This window comes from Hemicordylus capensis, chromosome 1 (assembly GCF_027244095.1).
Source record: "Hemicordylus capensis ecotype Gifberg chromosome 1, rHemCap1.1.pri, whole genome shotgun sequence".
In the NCBI taxonomy this organism is placed as follows: domain Eukaryota; kingdom Metazoa; phylum Chordata; class Lepidosauria; order Squamata; family Cordylidae; genus Hemicordylus; species Hemicordylus capensis.
In genome coordinates this window covers 87,824,990-87,843,275 of record NC_069657.1, presented here as the reverse complement: position 1 = coordinate 87,843,275, position 18,286 = coordinate 87,824,990, and the positions used below count along the sequence as shown (strand labels likewise).

At 43.3% G+C, this 18,286-nt stretch overlaps 1 protein-coding gene across 3 annotated transcripts in view; it reads left to right on the top strand.

The window, feature by feature from the left end:
* Positions 1 to 18,286, top strand: part of CD82 (CD82 molecule) — a 90,851-nt gene that overhangs the window by 45,088 nt on the left and 27,477 nt on the right. For all 3 annotated transcript variants that reach the window (XM_053283697.1, XM_053283698.1, XM_053283699.1), the window contains exon 2: positions 8,048 to 8,128. In XM_053283697.1, the coding sequence (XP_053139672.1) occupies positions 8,066 to 8,128 (63 nt within the window). In that variant the 5' untranslated portion in view covers positions 8,048 to 8,065. The remainder of the gene's footprint in view (positions 1 to 8,047; positions 8,129 to 18,286) is intronic.

Genomic DNA, 18,286 nt, shown 5'->3' with positions numbered 1-18,286 from the left:
AGCAGAGGCCAAAGGAAGGCAGCCAGTAGACTGGTCATCATGGGCTTTAAATTTCAGATACTATTTCTGGCATTGGATTGAACATTAAGCCAGTACTGCCTGCAGAGCTAAGGTGTATGCGCTGACTCTTCCTGTCATTTTCTGCTCCGGGGCAGGTATAGCAGTACCAGAGAGTGATGATTCTCTCTGACCCATTTTTGGAAGGGTGGTATAGAAATCAAATAAATAATAAATAAATGATTCCATGAGCAACTAATTCTGTGACCCTGGGTGTGAGGGTAAGGATAGAGATTGATGCCTTGAAGCTGCAACTGCTTTGAGGGTGGTTGTTTTTTTTTAAAAGCCTCCTTGAGTCACCCAAAGACTGAGGAATGACGACAGGAATACAGATCAGTGGTTTGCATGTCAAAATAGCTTCCCATGCTGCATTCTGTAATACTGCCTGACACGTTTTCTGAAATGGTTTTTATGAGACTAGGCCGGCTTGTACATCTTGTGACTCTCCCACAAATGAAATGCACCACACCAGCCATACATGACAATTAGTGGAAAGTTCAGTTACTCTGGTCTCAATGCTTGCCTGGAACTGCAAGAAATTGAGCACCAGCTGTGGTGCAGCTGGTGGGCTATATATAATTTAGTCATAAGGTACCTGTGCCTGGGCTAGGCCCTACACATAAAGGTGCCCTCAAGCATTGTAACAGTACTCATGGTGTCCTATGCCCAAATCTTTTACAGAAAAGTAGAGGATATGCTCTTTTTGCCTAGGCCTTTGGTTAGTCAGTGGTTGTTCACTGACTTATTTCTAGTTGGATCTTCTTTAATAAAATTCTTGACTTTAATTTCAGTGACTTGTTCACTGTGCTATACACATGCAAATATGTCTAGAATGCCAGTGCTAAAAGCAGACTGCTCTATAGAAATAGATGTAATAATAATTAATGACCCCCTGCTCATGCTTCTTTACTAGAGTTGTGAAGAACCCATTACAGATGGGAGAAGTAGCAAATATTATGAATGTGTGTTAAGTAGTAAAACTTTAAATAACCAGAATTGAACCACAGAAGTAGGGTAAGAATGAGGTGGTAAGAATGTTATGATGGAGGCAGAATACTTAATATATGCACATCAGCAACTAACTGTCTTTATAAACTTGGCTTTCAATTTCTGCATGGCCACTGTGAATTTTGCCACTTTGTATGTGGCATTACTCCCAAATAGGCAAGAAAAAACTGCTTTAAATCTGATAGGTTTGCGGTGGGGTGTTTGTGCACACTCTCTCGGTATCTGAAACTGATTTATCCCAGTAAGATGTATAATGACACAGGTTCTCAGTTGTCTGGACTCCACAGATATGGGCATTGTTTTGTTGTGAATAGTACAAACATAATGCCTCCTACATTTTTAATGTCTTGTAATCATGTACTTCTGCCAAGTTGATGGCATTCTCTTTTAGTATATGCAACAATATACCACTGGTAGTCAGGAAATAGAAGACATTTTTCTAGTGGCTATAGTGTGTGCTTACAAACTAATAAAGTGGTGGATCTATTAACTGCACAATACAAATGCTGCAGCTAATCATGGTGGAGCACCAATTTCTTGACATTCTTCTTAGCTTAGATGTGCATTTGGCTATGCTGGTTAGTGGTAAATGCATGTTTTGTGCTTGGTGATGTATATGTATGCCAGATGAGAACTAGCACTAGTGATCTACCATGTAAGGTGGTGTATATCAGTGAAGGCTGGCCTCTTCCAGGGTGTGTGTGTGATGGGGAGGTGCACATGAACATTGGAAAAAGGTGTGAACACCAATACAGTGCTTATTCCAGTTTATGCCCGGGGTAGCATGTGAGGAGACAGCTGGAGACTCTTGAACCTCTGGTATGACTTTGAGAAGAAAAGCTGCATAGTTGCTCCAACCCTTCTCTTTCTCACAGTGTCTTCATGCAAGTCTTTGCTAGGCTTTTGGAGGGGCAAAATGAAACACGCTCTGCTTGACACTTTTATTCAGGTATTGAAGAAGAAAGCCACTTGGGTTCACATTATAGGGGTACCAGGCGTGAGTCATGAGTTCTCTCCCTTCAGCCTGTAACAAGAAGGCCTCTGTTCACTTTTGTGTGTGAAGTTTATTTCTCCCCTTCTCAGAATGTGCTTGATTGTGTGCATTTCCAGGGTTTGGGTTCACTGCATTAAGGAATCCTCTGCAGGGATGTTGAGAGAAACTTCAAGTAGAAATCCTTAAATGGCCTTTCTGCTGTTCTGAGCAAAGTTTTTTTTTTATTTTTGTATGTCTTGATGTGTGGATTCTGGGGTCTAAGGCTTGCAAAGCCTTGTGAGTTCATTTGAGCTTACTTTGAATTCTGCTGTTCTTCTCTACACCTATTCCCCATCCTATATAATAAAAGGCTAAGTGAGTGGCCGTGGCCTTGGAATGTTGGGGATCTGCGTCCCTGCCTCCCTGGGCTGTTCTGGGCCTGCGCAAAGCGCAGGCCCAGAAGAGCCCAAGGGACACAAGACCTCAGACACCAGTGTCCCACAGCCACGGGCGGCCATTAGCCGGTGTGTGGCGGCGGGGGAAAGTGGCCGAGGCGGCGGCAGAGCCGCCGCCTCGGCCATGAGCTGCGGCACGGCGAGAGGAGGCCGAGACAACCAGAAGCGGCCGCCCTGAAAAAGGCGAGGGCAATGGCGGCGGGGGAAGACCGAGATGGGGGACAGGGAAACTGGGCAAGGTGGCGGCGAAGCCGCCAACGAGGCCCCCGCCTGCTCACAGCCGTCGCCCCCGCCTGCTCACCCACCCTCCCAGCTGCCCAAAATGAAGCTGGGCGAGGTGGCGACAAAGCCGCCAACGAGGCCCCCGCCCGCTCACAGCCGCCGCCGCCTGCTCACCCGCCCTCCCAGCTGCCCAAAATCACCTTCCCCGCTCCCCCCCAAAAAAGATTAAGGGCCAAAATGGCCCATGAGAAGGTCGCCGCCCCCGCCTATCGCCCTCCCAGCTGTCGAAGACCACCTTACCCGCTCCAGCCCGAGGGAAAAGAGAGGAGCTCACGAGCAGAGCTCCTCTCTGTGCTAAGTCACTGCTCAAACTGCCGCTATGGACGCAAAGGACGCCTATTGCGTCCATTGCGACAGTATGGGCAGCAGCTTAACACAGAGAATAGCTCTGTTTCCGAGTTCCTCTCTTCTCCTTCGGGCTGGAGCGGGTAAGGTGGGCTCCGGCAGCTGGGTGCGCGGGAGGGCGATAGGCGGGGGCGGCCACCTTCTCATGGGCCATTTTGGCCGTTATTCATCCACCCCCCCTCCAAAAAAAGTAAAAGCAAAATAAGGAAGAACAAAAACAGAGACAACAACAAAACAAAAAGAGAGAGGGGACAAGGGGGGGGGGAAAGAGACAGAAAGAGAGAGAGAGAGACAGAAAAGACGGGATAGAAAGCTAGCGCCCGTTATCATAACGGGCTTAAAAATACTAGTACTTTATAAGTAGCAAATCCTTGGTCACACTGCCTGAGGGGTGTGTGCATTATTTTTTTTTTATGCACAGAGAGAGAGAACACTTTCTTTGCTGAGGAAAACAGTTTCCCTAGTCTGTCTTCTAGATGGAAAGAGAAGTGCTCTTGGTTAAGAAATAACCTGTACTAGTAAGATGGGCTATCCATGCATCAAACGTGTTTGAAGTCCTTATGAGTACCATACTAATTGCTTAACTGATCAGTTGATGGACTAAAGCTTTAGTTGGCTTTTCTGAGGTTGCCAAGCGGACTACAAAGATACAATGGTTTCTTCCTCCCCCTTAGGTAGATTAAAACCTTTTTGGAAATTGAAGAAGCAGTAAGTGGTACATAAAAGAACCCCAATTAGAAATCTTGGTCTTGACATATAAACAACTTATCATGAAGTATTCCACTTTAATCTAATTTAAAGTTAGATTATCTAATAAAGTAATAATAATAATACTTCATTAATTCCAATGCATTGATCCCACATACTCAAATCCTTCCAAGTATTTACACATTAAAAACACAAATTTAAAAATCTACATACCTATCTCTCATACACACACACACACACACACACACACACACTCATCATCATCATCATCTCTTTAAAAAACCCAAATAATGTTTCATCTATGGTTTCCAATTCATGCAATACAGGTCAGTACGGACCTTAATTAGAGCGCCATGGATAGATCTCAAATCTCCATATGAAATTATGACGGTTTCCAAAAAGTGAAATAATTATTTCATACTCAGACTCATTTCAGCTGTTACTCAGCTGCTTTCAGTGGTGTGGATTCAAAAATCCTTCAGTACAGGTGTGTATATGTCATGTTGTACTCTTGTAGCTCAAAATGAAGACATCCTCTCCTCTGCCGAGTCTGATGGATCCTTCACATTAAATGGGTCCTTCCAGTTGGTAACCAAAGTGATAACTTAACTTGAAAGGCAAAGTGCCTGTGCTGTTCCATCTAGCAGAAAGAACCACAGGCAAATGAAGCTGGTTGAAACACATTTGCCGTCTAATCTTTGTCTCCTTTCTCATGGAGCCCTTATGATTCTAGTGTGCAACTGCACTGTAGAACACTCTAATAATCTGGTGTATAAACTAATGAAAATACGTAAGGACCACTTTGTTCATCTAACCGTGCATAGTAGCTTCTGCTTACTACATTGTAATTATCTCAATCAGTTGAGATAACTATGTTTTCAATATGTTGGTGTATCTCTTCCCCAGAAGTACTTTTAAGGAATGCAGATAAAAATCTCTGTTAAAATGTTAATCATCTGATCAGTTGATAGCTATGCTATAATACAGTATGGCGACCGGTATTGGATTTAGGGATGGCAATTTCTTAGTTTAGGACTGCTCTAAGTTTAACGGGTATCATTCTGCAGACCTGGTGTAGGCAAAGAAACTTTGACCCAGGTTGGTGTTAAAACTTGTGAGAGCAGATGAGAACCAACTGCTTACTGATATAGGTACAAATGTGTTATGCTTGGCTTTCAAAACCCTACTGGGAGACTACATTTTCAATATAAACTAACTCTCCAATAGAATTTTTGGCTGGATTAATGCTCAATACATTCTCTTTGAAAGAATGCATATTCTGTATCAGGATCTCTCTCTCCCCCCACCCTTTACTGTAATCATAGACATGATTTGAGGATTAGAAGCCTTCCCAAGATACTGATGCCAAATAGTTACTAATCTAATCTATATTGTCTAGTTTAAGAATGTAATTCTATAGAAACAGAACTTGATAAACGCGGCTTTTATAATGGTGGTTTGCACTCTGGATTTATAATTCAGGTCCAGAATAGAATGGACAGATCTGTTTCAACAACAGATGACTATGCAATGTTTTCACCTGCCTTGAAATGCCCTTTATTGATCCAACATGGGCATATAGTATGCAGGATTTTGTCAGTCTACCGTGAAATCTGCCTTCCCATCCCTGCCACATAATGTAGGTATTTCCCTAGTTTTACAAGAATGACTGCCAGTAGGTACTAGGGATATGCACAAACCTGTTCGGTGTTCTGTTCCTAGAACACCAAACGGGTCCGGAACCCACACGTTCAAACTAAATCATGCATGGGGGCTCCTTTTAAGGCGTGGGGAGGGTGTTCTTACCTCCCCTGCCGCACTTCCCCCTCCCACATTCCCACCACGTCCAGTATTACACTGACCAGTGTGGCAAGAGGGAATACAGCCACCCTGCGGTTTTTACAGCAGTGCCAGAGTGGGAAGCATAGTAGGGGAGGTAAGAGAGTACCCTCCCCATGCCTTACAGGAGCCCCTATCTACTAGTGATGTGCCCGGACCAATCCGGAAGCCATTCTACAGGCCTCCGGACCGGTCCAGACATGGGCAGTTTGGATTTGGGTGGATTGGGGGGGGGTCCTTTAAAGGCGGGGGAGGGTTTACTTATCCCTCCCTCCGCTTTCCTCCCTCCGGATCACGTATTTTCTGTAGTAACTGGGCGGCTGGATACCTCCCTCCTACCCCTTCCCCCAGCTTGGCTGCAAAAGCCTTTTAGAAGCCTTTTGCGCGAAAATGTGTGCGTGCGCAAAAGGCTTCTAAAAGCGTTTTGCAGGCAAGCGGGGGGGGAGGGATGGCAGGGAGGTATCCTGCTGCCCCGATTTCTACAGAAAATACGTGAGCTGGAGGGGGGAAAGCGGTGGGAGGGGTAAGTAAATCCTCTCCCACCCTTAAAGGAACCCCCCACCCCAGTGCCGGACCGCAGCTCTGCGGTTCCGTGCACACCCCTACCATCCACCTTCCAGGTATGCACAGGACCGGTTCCATGCACACCCCTAGTAGGTACAACTCAAAGTAGCTGCATCTGAGTTAATTTGACCTAAAATGGATGACCAATGGATGAAGTTTAAGCTTTCTAAGACTTCACATTTGAGAGCCTTATCCTAAACATCAATACATTTTGTGTCTGTGCATGTGCACGCGCTCTTGAGGCTGATGTTAAAATGCCTTGGGCGTAGGCACCAATCAATAAATACTCCTTGTTCTAAGCACCTGTTTGAGGTTCTGACTCTCTTCTGAAGTGGAAACCTCTTCAAAAGAATGAGTTGCTTGTTGGAAGAGCAGAGCCAAGTCTTACTAATTAGTGCCCACCGTTCTTTTTCTTTCAATAAAAAAGGTAGAATCTTTCTAAATGGTTTTGCGTAATAAATGTAGAGTCTGAATATATCTGTTAAATCCTGTTGCTTCCCTGCCTGAAATAGCTGGAAAGTAGTTATTGTTGAACTAAATAGTTTAACTTTCTCTTCGCAGAAGAAACATCTCTTTCTGCCCAGCAAAACTGATATATTTCTGAAAACTAGTCTGTTGCTGTTTAGTGAGAGAACGATCCAATTAGAATGATGCACCAGTTCAGTTCCATACTGACCTCAGTATTGACCTAAATATCCTAAAAGGATTAAAAGCAGGTTTTAGACTGGAACAGAATTTGTTTTTGTTGCATTGCCCTGGTTGAATACAGCCCAGTGTAAGGAAACTAAGCAGATCTGCTGTATGTTTAAGAGTTGGCTGCTCTTCTTCTGTTACTTGTCTGTTTCCTGTTATATTGTCAAAGTCTGTTAAGGATGATGTCTGATAGTCACTCAACATGATGAGAATTGCCAACTCTTTTCCTGTGCTAGAGGAGGCAACAACTCATTGAAGAAATTGAAAGTCTCTCACAATGACTGTGAGACATGTCTGTTCACAATAGCTCTTCAGTTGTTGCTTTCCACCTTTTTCAAAGTGTCCTCTTCATAGAGTACCTTGTACATTTTGAGACCACTAATACGGGTGTCTCTTTTAAAACTGTCTCCTGCAAATTAATGTCCACCTGCCTCAGCTGAGGCACACCAGAATATTTTGGTGGTAGTAAAGAGGTGTCAATCAAAATAATAAGTGTGCCTACTGTTCTCTCTTGGACTTTGTGTTTAAAACTGAACTTCCTTTAGCTTTTGCTGACTTTCAGTTGCTCTCCTGACACCAATTGTCTCTGTCAGTCTCTCAGCTCCTCCTCCTCCATAGTTCTTTATATGCACATACAACCTATATGATTGCTGAACTCCAGATTGTGGAATATACATTATTTTCTGTGGGCCTGTGTGAGCAGAAGGATGTGCACTGTCAAGAAGAGCTATACCTCTATGAACTACTATGTGCTGTGGATGTTTGAAACTCATTTGCTCACTGGTATCTCCAGTTTAAGGAGCCTTGATAGGGATCGAATGGTGCTGTGCTTATTGGATTAGTTGGCTCACTGTATTGGTGGGGTAATCTAGTAAATTAAGGACTAGCCCGAATGGGTGACAATTCTCTCATATGATGAGACCAAACAAAATCTGTGTTCTACTATGGAAATGTTCTGCTAGAAAAGTAATCTGTTGAAGTGCTTGTGTGTTGAAGGACTGGCTGTGGTGGGAGGAGGAGGAGGAAAGGTGGGAGTCCTGTGAAAGGGCTTCCTGACCACAGTTAAGTGACAACGGTGCAGAGGATGCATGCTCATGTGGTTGTATCTTTGTTTCCTCCTCAGGTTCTGTGAAAAGAGAAGATGGGGTCTGGTTGTCTGAAAGTCACAAAATACTTCCTTTTTCTCTTCAATCTCCTCTTCTTTGTAAGTATCTGTACACAGAATCTGGGAAATTGTGGAGTGTGAAGCGTGTGTGGAAGAGTAACCTAAGAAGAGTAGTGAATTGTCTACAATGGTGATACATTTATATTATGGGAAAGATTACATAACTCTCAAAAGGACCACTAAACTTCACTGCAATAGGTTAATAGTGGGAGGCAGACATAGCTGCTGAAGAACAAATTTGTCAAGGGTAGATATTGGTTAACTGGAGAATGGTTGGAGATGTTTAAGATTATGAAGGTGAGGATGTGAGGGAATCTGGACAATCTGCATGGATCAGGATTTTTTTTGTAAAAGTGTCAGAGTTGGATCCAAATTAGTACTTTTGTGGATGGAACAAGCGCCCTCTGGGAGGGGTACGGGGGAACAGTAGAAAATCTACTTTCCTATACACAATTAGAACTGCTTGCATTCATAGAACTACTAGTTGGGAGCCAACCCATTCTTCTTTGGGGCACATTCTTGTTTAACCCAAGCCTTGCATCAAGCTAACATATATAGCCAGAAATATGACTAACACTGTCTCTCTAGTAAGTAGCATCCAATCACCATGTTGTGATTTGCCATTTTAAAAGAATATATGCTATTTGCTGCTGGTCAAACATAGTAAATGGTCTAATGCCCCTTTTTCCTCCAGTTGTCTTCAGCCCAAACAATTCTGTTCAACACAAGAAGTTTAAGCTGACTTTCAAGATATAGAAACTTCTTTATTTGGGTTACCTGAGTGGTGCCTAGAAGCAGGCTGCATGTTCTATGAATAGACTTTAGAAGGCTTATAATATTCTGCAAGAGTTCCTGGCTTGGTCAAATTTGTCTGCTTCTTGATGAAATTCTTCCAAGCTCTCTCAGGTTCTGTACATATTCCTTATCCATAATAGCCATTTAGGACAGAAACTGGCTTGAACAGTGTGAGTGTGTGAAATAGTAGCAGATACCCAAGAGAATAAGAGGCTGGGATGTGCATCTAGCTGAATGAAATGTGGTGACTCACTTGTAACTGCTTTGAGTATTATATACTCCCTTATGAAGGTGAGGCAAGCCCAGCAAATTTCAAGCAAGTCCTTGGCTGTTCTCTGCAGTGATCTGCTGTGTGGTGGGGACACCCAGCCACAACACACATGGCTACAATTTGTACACCACTGAATAATTTTTCTGCTGGCCAGTGTTTCTTATTGCAAAACGAAATAAAGTGGTACCAAGATGAGCAGCAGCTCTAGAAAAATAGAACAAAGGACAGGCTGAACAAGAATTTCTGTCTGCATGAAGTCACTGTGTCCAGGTTGTGTTCATCAGTACCCTGTTGAGAGGTCAGCTGAGGGCCTTATTAACAGTTCTCTCATTAGGCTTATTGACTGCTTCCCCATTCTGTTCTAAGTCTTTTTGCTTTCTAGTGTAAATTCCAGGATAAGATTTCTAAAGCGTGTTTTATGGAGGGAGCCTGTCACTACTGTGTTTGCACCTCAGTCGTAGGTAATGCAGATCAATACTGCTGGTTGCCAGCTGCATTCATTCATTCTCCCTGCCCCCAACCGATTATCTACTTGTCCCTCTGCTTTCTTTCTCTTTTGTATCTGGTCTCATTTCTGCTTGCCATATTTGATTGCGTTAGGGCTATCTTTTGAAGACCTATCTATCTATCTATCTATCTATCTATCTATCTATCTATCTATCTGTTTATTTATTAGCACATTTTTATACCACCCCCAACCCAAGGTCTCACTGTTGAGAAAGTTGTTATAAACCATAGTAACTAATTACTAATGTGTGGGGTATGTTCCATACAGTCTCACTTAAAATTGCTTCACTGGCTCCTAGCTCATTTCTGGGTCCAGTTCAAGCTGCTGGTTTTATCTTGGTTCCAAACCGATTAGGGTTTTAAAGGTTACATTAAGGATCACCACCTCACATACAAACCTGGCCATTTATTGAGTTCCACAACAAAAGGCCTTTCTTTGCATGGTCCTCCTTCTCCCCCTTCCAGCTTTAGTGGTAAGGTGAGTGGTGGTGACCCATAGCACAGCCTCCTCAGTCATTGTTGTGAGGAGAAACTGAAGTATGTAGTACACAGCTCTGGGCTCCTTGGAAGAAGGGCGGGATATAAAATGTAATAAATAAATAAATAAATAAATGGTGTTCTGCAGTAGGCTTACCTAGTGCTGATGTCCCTTTCAGCACCAGTGAAAACTCCCTTATTTTCCCAGGTCTTTGAAATGCTAATGTATGTGCATTGTGTTTTGACTTGCAGCAGGGAGGTAACTTGCCTGGGGAGCAAGAAATTGCTGGTTCAAATCCCTGCTGGTATGTTTCCCAGACTATATGGGAAACACCTATATCAGGCAGCAGTGATATAGGATGATCCTGAAATGCATCATCTCATACTGCATGGGAGATGGCAATAGTAAACCCCTCCTGTATTCTACCAAGACAACCACAGGGCTCTCTGGTCACCAGGATTTGACATTGACTCGATGGCACAACTTTAGCTTTTGTTGCTGTTATGGTTTTTATGTATTTCCTGTTGTCATCTTTGTTAACTGTTAGTGCCTCTGAAAGGTTTACCTGAAGAGCAGAATGTACACTTCCTAAATAAAAATGACTGAAAAACAATAATATTCAAGGAATATAAATTAAAGAAATGGCAGGTACCAAGTACACTGGATTCCCGTGTGTTAACAGGTTGTCACCTGCAGATACTGCCTTCTGGAAGCTCCCTTAAGACAAGGTTGCCAGCTTATAACAGATGAATTTGCAAGTATGAGATACCTTGAAAGCATGCATTTTGCAGAGTACTCATCCTTTTGTAACTTTGCCTGCTTCTCATGCATTGCAGAATTCTGTGTTGTTTTGGAGGATTTGGTGATCATTTCTAATGGCAAGTGTTGAATGCAGTGTTACAAATGAAAATAAAACAAATATATGCACACACACAATCCAATATGAAAAAACAAAAATGCCCCCAAAGATAGCTGCTCCAATGTGATTTTTTTCACTGTTGGCCACTATAGTAGAGGATCTAGTCTCCTGTTTGGGGTGATTTCACACTGACAGTATTTGATTACATCACCACCTCTTTTGGATCTTCCCTCTGAGGGATCAGATTCTGGCCACTGTGTTGAAGAAACCCTGCTGGTGGTAGTATGTGTCAGTGAATGACTTAACTATATATTTGAATGACTGGTAAGTCATGTGTTATACTTGGCAAACTATTCTTGGATTTTTTGAGGAACTGCTACGTAGGAGGGGGACTGAGGCTGTAAACCTGAGCACACTTCCTCCTCCATAGACACTTCCTATTTGGTAGCTCTTTCATGCAGTGTTTAATCCCCACCTACTCTCTCGGAAACAAACTCAGCTGCTTTAGGAACTGCTCTTCTGTATCTTCCTCTTGCTTTCAGATTTTGAGCATCAATCACCAACCTTTTACAAACTGTCTGGAATTCCCCACCTTCTTCTACATTTGATAGGCTTAAAATATGATCATCATTACTTAAACTTGAGTGAATGTCGCACCTTCCAACTCACTGGATTTTGTTTAAGGCATCTTTTCCAGGCTTATTTGAAAGGATAAGACATTGGGGATTTGGGCATAAGTGTCTACATAAGTTTTCTCTTGAGACCTCTTGTTCTATGCCACCTCATCTGGTTTGGAGAGACTGGGTTGTGCCTGGTCCAGCTCATTCCGACCTTAATGTCTTTTCCAGTAAAATACTTCTAAAGTCTTGTTGGGTTCAAGGAAAAGAAAAAGCCACTCACTGGTTCTCCCAAACTAAGAAGATTTCAAGGTACTTGCTCCACATTACAGTGTTGGAGAGCAGTGGGAGGGCTTTGTGTTTATATGCTTTTTGCTCCCTTGGGGGTTCCATGGGTCCTTTTCACTCTTGATTTTGCTGCCTCTAGGGCTTAAAATAACAATGACTATAACAGGTACCTTGTCATAGTGCACTTGTAGGAGGTCAAGCAGTTGTTGTCTCTATTTGAGGAGCCCTCACCTCCTCTTTCTTTCAAAGATGATGCTGAACATTGTTTTGCTGGCCCTGCCTTGAGGGAACTTCGCATGTTACAAGGAGCAGTGTAAAGCTAATGCACATCTGACATATGTGATTCAGAAGATGCACCCTCCCATAGGGGAGAGGTACAGATGTTTTTCTTTGCATGCTATAAATGATGTGAAAGTCATTTGCACATCTGCTTTTGACCCCCATTTCTAACTTGCAAAGTGGTGTCAGTGGCACAAGCTGCAGATCTTTTCAGCCCAGGTGTTCTCTTTCAAACACTATAAATCGCTAAATTCAAGTGTTGCTTCCCCAAATCGTGAATGTTTCCCCCTGCTCCTTCTGCCACTTTCTCATCATGTGCCATAGACTCTGCATGGCAAAATAGCTGACTGAGATGATGCATCTGGGACACATCTGGATCTGGTTTTCCACTACATGGGAGTGGGTGATTCTCTCCCCCCCCCTTCCTTTTCTGCATGCTTTCTTTCCATCTCTGAACAATCAGCATTCTAGTTAAAGCTGCCAGGGACCAAAGGTCATGAATAGTTTTAGCATAAAGAAACAAGTAGTTCTTAGCAGAACTAATGGATCCTACTTTCTACTATATGAGTCTTACCTAAGATCCCCTCTCTTACACTATGTATTGATTTGTATCAGACTGGCAGCATATAGGTTTCAAAGGACTGTTGTCTATACTTAAAGTATAGTGGTTGTGATCTTGAAGCAACATAGTAGATCATTCCCCCCCACCCACACACACACACAACCTAGCCCTTTGTCATGTGCTGTGAACTTGGTTTGTATCAGATTGTAAACTCAAATGTTATTAAAGGGATACAGACACAGTTGTCCCCCAAGCCACTTTCCCTCTGGAAAGTAGGCTAAACATCTTAGTCCCCATAACAAGGGTATTCTTCTAGTAGGTAGACTGCCTCTTCCATTCTATTGGGGGATGAGCAGAGGTAAGGTACATCTTTTCTGACCTTCGGTGTGGTCTGGAATCGCAGAGAGCAATGTGCAATATGCTACCTATAGTCCCTTAGTAGTGTTGCTTTTGTGTTTTTGTCTGAAACAGAAAACTTCCCTCTGTACTTGGTAGAAGACAGATGTTTGACTTGAAAAGCAAGCTGTAATTGCTTGTTCCTTGTTGCCAGACAGTAACTTCTTTAAAGAGACCAGAAAAAAATAGGTAACCTTATCTGCTTAAGTACTCTGTAGCATTACTGGAATTCTCTCGGGGCAGAGGCAATTACTCTGGGTAACAGCCTCTATTGACACTTGATACCACTGAATGCAATATCACATTTCCCTTTTCCATCTCTGCTTCATTGGCATCTGTTATGCTATGTTATGACCAGTGGTCATAACAATAAACGTATTACTTACTTACTGTAATATAAGTAAAGTTATGTAATGTTAATCTAAGTAATGTTAGTGTTAAGTGTACCTTTTTTTAGTTGGAGTTTGAGTGGGTGGGGAGAACAATTGAAAATGTCTCATGAAATTTGGAGAAGCAAGTGAGCTGCTAACTTCATATATTTACATGTCCCTACTTCGCGCTTTGTCATATATGTATAGTTGCACATGTGTATAGAGCAAACACACTTGCTGCATAAAGCAGAAATTGGCCTTCATCTGGAGGCTCATGTGCCTCAGCTTTGCCCTGATGAGTGTGTGGTGATCTCTATGGCAACCCTTTTCACCACAGACAAAGGGTGAGAGGCACCAAAGGAAACTTAGTCTGAGTGGGGTGAGGAAAGAAGCTACACATCTACAATGGCCTGTTAAAAGGCTTTGCTCTACAGTAACCCTGCTCCTCCTTCCATTGAATCTTATTTTGTAAAGGGTATTTTCCCCCCTGTCTTGGTCTGGTTCCTCTCTTTCCGCTCAGTCATATTTCACCCCTTCTCCCTCACTAGCCAGTAAAGCCAAGAAATGTTCTTGTGGAGCCCTGATGGAATCTGAGCTGACAGGAGGTGGATCCAAACTGTTTGGCTGAATAAAGCCAGATCTGAGCAGGGGAAATATTTTCCCACATTTTGCACAGAAAGAAGTGGGGAGTGTCTTGAGGGAGTTGGCTATCTTTAAAAGAAAGCAAGTGATGGGGAGGGGGAAACTGCTGGAGGCTACACCACTGTCATGCTGTGGTCTTTCTGAGAGGCCTGTTGGAACGTCCTCTGGCTAGACCACAGGTGACAGGAAGCAGCTGTTCTCAAGACTTGTCGGCTTGTTTGCAGAACGGCTTCTTATCCCAGGGGAAAGATCTGTTTCTATGTACTGGCTTGGCATCGTGACCCCTTGGGAACCAGGAGCAAGATCCTGAGCATAATAGACCAAAAGAGGTGAACCTATTCTCCTTAGTAGAAACCACTACATTTTGTACAGTAGTATGTTTGAGAGAGACTCTGAAATCAATATAGCCCACTTCAGGCATTCAAATCAGTGTGTCTGGATGGGGGCCAGGAGTGCTGGCTAGCCATGCCCCCTTGTGCTGATGTGCTCCATGGCCAGGCCTCCTGCTTGCCTTCCATTCAGTGCTTTTCTGCCAGAGGCAAACAATGCAAGAAGAGTTTCTGCCATTGTTCTCAAACCCTGGCCACACAGGGTTTTAGAACGCAAGAGTCACTCTTCTCCATACTCAGTGAGAGCTGGGACCATGGCCATGGAGTGTGTCAGCAAGGCAGCTAGCTTCCACCTGTCCACACTCCATTATGCTTTCATTTGGGTGCTTGAAGAGGACTTTTGTCCATGCTATCACAAACCTTCCCTTTTAGACATGGGAGCTATCATGGAATGAAATGCATGGACTTGTGTGGCCAGATGCCCTGTGGAAAACGCTTGCAATGTAAACAGCTGCTACCTGGTGGCTGTAATGCATAAACTGGTTTTAAAACATGTGGAGCAGGCTTTCTGTTGAAGTATGGGTATGTCTTTGTTTAAACGAAACAAGAATAGTTTACTGTCCATGATACCTTACTTGGCGAAGCTTTCCCAAACAAAGGAGACTGTGTCTATAAACAAGCATCTTAATCTTCTGACTTCTTACTGAAACTCTGGAGCAAGGAAAGCCCAAGAGTACGCGTGTGTACTCTTGCTGCTGCCAAGATTCTGCATCTGTTTTGCAAGATCTCACACCTTTTGTACTGGTCCCCCTTGATGAAGTTGTTGGTTGTGGTGGTTTAGTTGCTTATGCAGAACCTTGTATGTGCATGGTACTTTACAAAGAATGAAAGGACAGATTCTTGTCCCAAGGGGCTTACAGTAACAGACACAAGGGAGACCAGAGGAAGGATAGGTAAATAGAGGCAAGGGTAACTGGAAGCTGCTGTTTCAGTTAAACATGTCTTATACTTGAGTTATAGTAGAGTATTGGGACTAGGATTTCAGGAGGGAAACAAAAGAAGTAAAACTAATGACATCATGAAGACTGGAGGAGGCCGTTCCAGGAATAAGGGGCAGCAATGGAGAAAGGGCAGAGTTGTTCAAGGGAGCAGGAGATCTTTGGGCAGCTGAGGGTAGAGCTGGATAAGCAAAAATAACAGGGAGGGAGGGATGAATGATTCACCCATTGCTCTTCAAACTTGTTGTTTTCTGTGCTGCTCATTTGAGGTTTTGAAGCCTCAACATTGGACGAGTAAAGGAAAACTCTGCATTGTTGCTGACAACATAGATAATCCTGTCGTCACTGAGTTGAGGCACTGACAAAATGAGTATCCGATCTGTATCTTCATGTAATCTGATTTAATAAACCTTCTGCCTGCCAAATTATTCTTGAAAATGCAAGACATTCTGGAGAATGTGTTGATATGCCTTAGTCCTTTCCTGTTGTACTCCTTGTGTGGTTTTAAAGCTTCCTGTTAAAGCATTTGAATGGCTTAAAAGAAAGTGCTCAAGTTTTCCTGGAGGTGCATTCAGTTTTGAGCATAAAGAATTGTGCACATGCTCCATGGCTCTCGTCACATTCTGTGGGGCTGAGCCTTGTCATTAAGAAAGAGAAACTCAAGTATGTAGTACACCACTCTGGGCTCCTTGGAGGAAGAGCGGGATAGAAATGTTTTTTAAAAGAAAGAACAAGTTATGGAGGACCTGCCAGAATCACTTCTTTTTACACAGCCGTTGGCCTTCTGTGATCCTGGACCTTGCCTTAAAGTGTAGCAATATGATGGATCTTTTCAAAAGTGCCTCGTGACTTGTTCTGCTTGGTTTATCATGTCTTTGAAATCATGTCCATGTTAGAGTAGTGTTGGACTGTAATTGTAGCCTGGAAGGAGATGACAGCCTCCTTGAAAGTACCCTGTTGCCAGTTCGCAGTGGAGATGGCTTTGACTTGTTCCTTAAACAAGATAAAATGCTGCTCCCTGAAGCAGATTTTGCTTCAGAAGCCTTGCTGCTGTAGTTACAGAGAAGAGAGCAGTTGGAGATTTCGAAAGGTATATCCACATCAGCAGTTTGTCATGCAACAAGGTTGCGTATTCAATTGCCTGCTCTTTCAGTGTTCTTGTTTCTTTCTTAGTTTTCACACACAAGCTTGTATGGAATAAAATACACACCTTCTCTATGGAACAGCCTCCTCAATGAGGCCCACCTGTTCTTTTTAAACACCAGATGAATACCTTTCTGTTTGTTCCAACTTTTGATGATGATGATGATGATGATTTTAATGTTAAATGGTTAGTGTGTGTGTTTAAAATATTGTAATTTGTTTTGTTGTATGTTGTGGTCTTTGCCACCCAGAGAACAATTTGTTATGGGGAGGCTCACAAAGTTGGTGGTGGTTGATTTGAGGCATAATTTTTTCTGTAAAAAATCGGAGCTTTGCCCCATTTTGGCCCAAATTTGCTCTATTGCACTGTTGACAAGAGTTACAGTACCTGGCTGATTATTTCTTTATTTTTCTGGAAGTTAAATCTATCTATTGCCTTATCCTTGTCCACCCTCATTTACTGCACCAAACAAAATGTATTTAGGTGGATGGGTGTAACTGCACAAAATGGATCCATTTCTTCTGGGATAACAAAATGTCCTATGCTGACTTGGGGGCAAGCAGCAGCCTCCTGTTGATTTTTTTCCTAGAAGAAATCTTGCCACCCCTGCCAGCGGTAGGAGTTGGAGTTCTCACCTAAATCCAATCTAATCCCTTGCTGTAACTTTATTTTTTCTGCTGGGATGCAGAGAGATGCTGCCAAACGTCTTCCTGCTAACGCATGGTGCGAAAGGGCTTTAACTGTCTTGCTTGACGACAAATAGCCTTCTAGGAATGCAACTTGGCAAGAGTTGTGGCTTTTGTCGGCAACAGTACAACTTTGCTCATGTCCTGGGATTACTGCTTCAATGTCAGTAGCAGCAAGGTCAGATTTGCCTTTTACCCATGCTTTCAGATGGCCATCTAAACTTGATCATCCCTACCTTAAATTCTGCAGTGCAGGGAATTGGGGTATTCCTTCCATGGGAATACAAGAGTCAGACTTCCTGCCGACATCTCATCTTGGATGTCTGCAGAAGCACTGCAGTGCCTCTAAATACCAGTTGCAGGGGAGCAACAGCAGGAGAGGAGGCATGTCTTCATCTGTTGCTAGGAGGCTTCCTAAACATATCTGGTGGGCCACTATGGGAAAACAGGATGCTGGACTAGATGGGCCTTGGGCTGATCCAGCAGCACTGCCCCTATGTTTTGGCACATACCAGGGCAGTGCTTTCTTTTCACCTTACCACCCTGCTTCCAGGGAATGACTCAAAAATTGGGCTTGCATGTACAGTTGGAAGAAACACTCAAGATGAGACTCTGTTGCCATTTAGCCATACAACAATGTTTTTCAGGCACAGAAATCAATATATTTACTCTGATGGGGGCAGGGAGACAATGTTTTCCTCTTAATAACAAGAAATGGGAAGATCTAATTGTAAAACTTCTGCTTGCTCCAACAGCTCTGTAGGAGGAACTTGGCTTTTGCATGGATTCCTGGAGACTTGTTCTCCTTGTCCCAAGCAGACTTGGTGATTAGCTGGAGCAAAGCTGGATTGTGGTGCTACAGGAACTGGCCTGCTCTCTTTCTGTGCAGCCTTCTGATGAGGAATGCCAGCTGGCAGTGTCTGTGGAACACGGTTGGGCTACAGTGTGTGTGTGCAGCCTGCTTGTGGCTGTCTG